The 6,437-nt window shown below is 34.5% G+C and overlaps 1 protein-coding gene across 1 annotated transcript; it reads right to left on the bottom strand.

Annotated features, from left to right (window-relative positions):
• Window positions 1–2,210: 2,210 nt before the first annotated feature.
• LOC118740163 lies at window positions 2,211–5,657 on the bottom strand (the record flags this gene model as incomplete). Its single annotated transcript, XM_036471659.1, is given in 2 exon segments — window positions 2,211–2,222; window positions 3,663–5,657. Coding segments are annotated over 2 exon segments (2,007 nt in total), but the record flags the coding sequence as incomplete, so codon positions are not given.
• Between the last annotated feature and the right edge of the window lie 780 nt (window positions 5,658–6,437).

Below are 6,437 nucleotides of genomic sequence, written 5' to 3'. Positions count from 1 at the left end.
CAACATTAACTGGTTTTCACCGTGTAAAGAGACTTCGTGGATGAATTGCACAATAAAACGTGAGAATCTGCAATTATATGGAAGTATTACGGGATGACGCTCACTATATGCCAGATCAAGAGATGCACCAAGACGACCACCCGTTCTCAGCACATCGTTCTTGTCCAGCAGCGGATTCAGAGGAAGTATTTCACTTTTAGTTTCAATGAATTCTCTAGCTTTTGATTTGGCGATTTCACATCCATAATATTGCTTCTGAGCGAGTTTTATCAGACGTGTAGTCATTATTTTAATTTCGTCGGACGAAATTAAAGAAGAATTCGCCTGAAAAGAAGTTTTTGTATTAGGATGGGTTCTTTGAAAGAATCTTATTATATAAGATATCACCCTCAAAGCTTTTGACAAACTTGAAACGCAAACGCAGGGCCTAACAGGCTAACGGGCTTCGCCCATGTTTAAGCCATTGTTAATGGCCCTGCGTTTGCGTTCACACACACGCACGTGGTGGTGGAGGTGGTTGTGTTATTGGAGATCTTTACCATACGATATTTGAAATGGTTGTTATCAACAAATATTTTGTATATAAATATAAGTTTATAGCAAGTTCAAGTAAATGTCATTCTTAGTCGAACTGGAAAGTAGAGCGTTTAATACAGTGTACGGAAGTTCTATAAAATCAAATTCATATAATTATTCGGTATCAACGTGCTCATATAATTATTCAATAGAAAATGGTGCGAACAATGAAATCATCGAAGGAAGCATTGAGATGCAAAAATCAATTGCAGACCGAGGATATGTTGGAGGATCATTCACGAATGATGATGAGTTCTTCATCGTCCGAGGACGAAAACCAGCCCAAAGTACAAGTTCCCAAAGGACAATATTCAAGCAGCGAAAAAGAGGACAGCGACGACGATTGTCAGGAAATTCCTCCGGGTCAAGAAATTCAAATGAGAAAAGCTGCGACAGTGATAATACTAGAAGGTCAAAAATTATCAGAGGATCCATTGATGCCGTCCTCTCAGGAATTAGTAGTGGAGAAGGAGGATCACGAACAGAAAGTTGGGTGCAACAACAACAGCAACAACAACAAGGCAATCTTGTTAATAGATTTAATAGAGTTAATATGGACTTCGATGTTTTTGAAAATAATTATGGATGTATTAATGAAAGTGGAAAGAATTTATGTAAAAGAAAGAAATTTAGAAATGAAACGTCAAGTAATAATAATACAGAAATTGATGTTGAGTATATTAAAGAAAGTGAAAATGAATTCGACCGAATCAAAGAAGTTTTCGTTCAAGGCTTTCGCAAACTTGTGCCAAAAAGAAGAATTATACATGAAATTTATGAAAAAGCCTTTACCGAGCATTCTGGTAGAGAAGATTATTCAGATTTACGAGAGAAACATCGAGGAGCCGTGTTCATCGTTTGCAATCACGAAGAACAGTATTATGTCATCCACGATTGCACCTACCACAACTACTCATGCCGTTGTTCCATCATTGAACGATGGAAGGCAAGAGAAAGTGTTGGGCGAAGATTTTCTAGACGAACTTCTCCCAGTATCGAGTACTCCATCGAACATTGGGTCAATCTCGCAATCTATTGCGAGAGGGACTCAAGACAAATTTGTACAATGGACATCGCCGGGCGAAACTGGATTCCATGTCATAAAACTCGATGTTTACAATTTTTCCAAGATTGTAAAATTGGAAAAAAAAAATTGGTGGAAGGAAGCCGAAGTGCGGACAACCTTCTTAACGAGTTCTCCACTCGATCCGAATTACATTGCAATTCAAAAAATTCTAAAGAATGCGGCGAAACAAATAGTCAATATAGAGGGGACGAAAATTGGAAAAGCCGAAAAACTTTTATTATGGCTCAAAAAATATGCAATAAGTCCCCTCTCACATATATACTCAACATCAATTTGGTTAAATTCGAAATGGAAATTTTTCAATAGAATTAGTCCTTTAATGTTAAACATTATGAAAATCCATGGTTCATTTTATAATGATCTAAGTATTGCTGAATTATATACGCATTTTTCACAATTAGATCCGCAAAATTTAATATTTAATGCTTCACATTGTAATATACATAAATATTATTATTCTTTGGAAAAATCTATAGAAATATTAGATAATTTAGTATCTTTTCAATTTAATAATAATGAGAAAAAAATTTATGAATTTTATTATGTATTATTCAATGTTCTAGATAAGAAAATACCGAAAAAAAATAGTATATTCATATTATCACCGCCAAATTCCGGTAAGAATTATTTTTTTGATGCAGTAGTACATTATTGCATAAATTACGGACAAATGGGCAATTTCAATAGATATTGCACATTTCCACTAATGGAATGCGTCGATAAACGCATAATATTATGGAATGAACCGATGATGGAGCCATCTGCTTCAGAGACATTAAAATGTATACTTAGCGGTGATACGTGCAATGCAAAGATCAAATATCAAGGAGATGCAGTCATTATGCGAACTCCAGTTATTATATTATCAAACAACGACATATTTCCTAAGAGTGAAGCTTTTCGATCAAGAATATTTCAGTTTAACTGGCGACCAGCATCATATTTAAGAAAATATAAAAAAAAACCAAATCCATTATCTATATATTTTTTATATCAAAAATATATTTTAAATAAAAATTATTAATAAATATATTTATTTTTTTTTTTGTGGTGGATATACAATTTCATACTCAGTAAGTGGGTCGTTCTTAAAAAACATGACCATTCTGAATTTTGTAATTTTTAAAAATTAAGTTGGCCAAATATGTTTATAATTGGCCTCATGTGGTTACGGATGGTATCAACAATAGGAATCCATAACCAACAGTATTTTTTTTAATTTTTGGAGTTTTTGGAGTTAATAAGTCACAGAGTGGACCGGTAACAGAGGGGACAAATTAACTCAAAAATACAATATTTTAGCTTTTTATTCGAATTTTGGAGAATTTATTTGTCCACTTAATTAATGTACATAAAATATTTATAAAAAAATTATAAAATAAATAAAAAATCACTTTACTCACCGTTTTTCAACAGTAACAGAGTTGACACTGAATAAGGGTACGTACCCGGCATACAATTGGGTTCCTTACTCAACAACGCACTAAACAAGACTGAACAGTTCAAAACACATTTTGTTGATTTTAGCTAAGTTATGATGGAGAAGCATAAGAGAAATATACGCGTCATAACGTTTAACAAACATTTTTCAATAAAATGAGTGGACGTAACAGAGGGGACCAAAACCTGGGGACACAAATTTTCTTCATAAAAATTATACAAAAAAATTATTTTTCATCATTCTTTTCTATATATGGTATTAATATACACAAACTGAATAACAAAAATTGTAAATATTATTTTTTTTCAATTTTATTTCAACTGAAAATAACTATTAAATTTTTATAAATTGGCTCGGGACACAGGTTTTTGCTAAACCTTTGACATTGAAAATATTTTTTAAGTTATTTTCAGATAATTAATTATTTTTTTTTTATAATATAGTTACGTAGAATCGATAATAATTTATAAAAATGCAGATATTTTTCTATTTTCTTTTATAAAATAGTAAAGTCTGGGGACACCAATTGGTCATGTTTTTTAAGAACGACCCAAGTACATCTTGCATATTAGTTATATTACCAGTTGGTAAAACACTGCTTCCAAATAGAGTTTTACCATCTGTATATTTATAATCGGAAGTTTCCTTGAATAGAACCTCTCTTGGCCAGCTAATTTGTTCGCCTTTCGTCATAGCAGAATGCGAATTAGTTGAAATTGTTATGCCGCAATCGACTTTCCAATAACAACATGAATTTAAAAAAATTTTATCTTCATTCGATGGATTCAATTGCGGAGTAGCACACAGTCCCACATGAACTTGAGGTTGCGCATAATAAGGTGTAGTTCCTGTATATATATTAAAACAACCGTAAATTTCCAATTGTCTTAAATAGGCGTTTGCAATCATATTATTTAATGGTGAGACTTCGCCACGTTTTCCTTTAAATCCAACTTGACCTTTAGCGGGACCATCACCTAAATGATAGAATTCCAATTTATTTTTGGATCCTCGCGTATGATGCGTACAATAAACATCAGATCTGCGATTATGGGGAATTATATGATATTTTGCGTTCATAACATAACCATTCTTTACATCATATTTATAATCGATTACCGGTTGATTGATTAGTCCATTTACCAAAAATTTGTTAATTTTATTATCAAAATTAACAACGCCATGTGTATTAACTTGATATTGCGGATATTTTTCAGGATCAGGATTTGCATCTTTATTTCTGTGAATTGTAAAATATTCAGAAATTGATCGAGGAACTCCCATTGCGCAACATGCATCATCTTCATAAAATTTTCGAACAATTTTCGATGCAGACATTTGTTTAATCGACGTTGGTATCATTGGTTTTGTACTCTCTCCAGATAATTCAACATTCTGTCCATAGAAATCCAAATTTAAACCAATACCGGTCATACCAATCGGTACATATTCCGAAGTAGCTGTACCGGACAAAGTTGTACCAGTATCAAATGCTGTACGTGTTCCTAATGGATATACTTTACACCATACCGATTCGATTTTTGATGCAAATGGTAAATTAGCAAATTCTGCTTGACTAATATAAAAAGGTAAAAAATCAACCGGAATTAAAGCCATAGATGTTGAAAATATATCAATGGTTTTTTCTGTATTTTCCAATCGCTCTGTTGCCAAACCATAACTATACATTATGCGAGATTTTTTAAATTCTAAGTTAGAGACACGTTTAGGAACTGATCGTGATAACCATGGAGAGGAATTATTTCCTCCATTTCCGCTTGACGATGCCCCCAACGACGGTGCCGTAGCCTCCCCACGAGCGCCCGTATTCGGTCCTCTCCCACTACCAGCTTGTGATATATCCATACTCGATGCTTCAGGCAAATCGGCCAAATCAGCGCTATTAAGACTATTACCAATATTATCAAGGAAATTATCCCAATCGAAATCGTCGTCTCTATCTTCAAAATCAACGGGCGTACTGGATCTGGGGTCGTGGGATCCGGATCCGGGGTCGGTACTTGGTAAATCTGTTGTTGGTTCTTCTGTTGGCGGATTTTTTGATCCAGATGGTATATCATCAAGTATATAAGTTTTTATTCGTTTATAAGCCGAACCACCGGTACTATAATCTTTTATTATTTCTTTATATTCTTCACTTTTATAAAATTCTTGTAAAGATTTATACTTTCCAGTCGATTTTAATTCATTAAATTTTCGATGAACTTGTCTTTGTCTTTCACCATATAACAACTGTCCCAAATTTCTCTTTTTGCCACGCTGTTTATTCATATTTCCTCCTCCATATAAAACACCAGTAATTGATTCAATTCCATATTTTGCAATCAATCCAAATTTTCCCAATATTCTTCCAAAATCAAATGGATTTTCAATTTTATGAAATTGTCGAATTGCTTCCAAATCTGCCTCCCTAATATCTTTACCGCATTTTGCTAATGCGTAATCTATGTCGTGTATTTGCGCTATTAAATCAACTTCATTAATCGGAACACCCTTATTTAATTTATTTCCCGGACCTAAGTATTTGTAACCTCCAATAACACAACCACCTCCACTACCACGTGCGTGTGTGTGAACGCAAACGCAGGGCCATTAACAATGGCTTAAACATGGGCGAAGCCCGTTAGCCTGTTATATAAGTTATATAAGATATCACCCTCAAAGCTTTTGACAAACTTGAAAAACGTTCAAGAATATCACTGGTACTATTGGTCGTTGTTGTTGTAAGAGCGTGCACCCGTTTTTCCTCAATATCGGTAGTGAAGTCTGTTTCTTGCCTTGGCCAATTTTCTCTATTTTCTTGAAGCCAAGAAGGTCCCTTCCACCACAACGAATTTTTGACTAGGTCTTGCGCTATTACACCTCTACTTGCCAAGTCTGCTGGATTTGTAGCTGAGTCGACGTGCAACCAGTTTGAATTTCCTACCTTATCTATTATTTTCGTAACTCGATGGGCAACAAAGGTTGACCACGAACAAGGGGGCTTTCGTACCCATGCTAGAACAATTGTCGAATCGGTCCAAAGATTTATGTTAAGATGACCTAATTCAAGGTTATTGGTAATCGATTCGACTATTTCTGCTAGTAATACCGCCCCGCAAAGTTCCAGTCTAGGTAATGAAATGGTTTTCACTGGAGCTACTTTAGTTTTCGCTAACAACAGGTTGACTAGTATTTTGTTTTCTGTTTCCACGCGTAGATAAACTGCGGCCGCATATGCTTTCTCGGAAGCATCGCAGAATCCGTGGATTTCCACCTTCTCCTTTGGTGAAAAAGATACCCAGCGGGGTATCCTTATGTTGTCGATTTCGC

Source organism: Rhagoletis pomonella, unplaced genomic scaffold, assembly GCF_013731165.1.
Source record: "Rhagoletis pomonella isolate Grant_MI unplaced genomic scaffold, Rhpom_1.0 Rhpom_scaffold_00005, whole genome shotgun sequence".
In the NCBI taxonomy this organism is placed as follows: domain Eukaryota; kingdom Metazoa; phylum Arthropoda; class Insecta; order Diptera; family Tephritidae; genus Rhagoletis; species Rhagoletis pomonella.
Note: the sequence above shows the minus strand (reverse complement) of the source record. Positions and strands in the feature narration are given on the sequence as shown.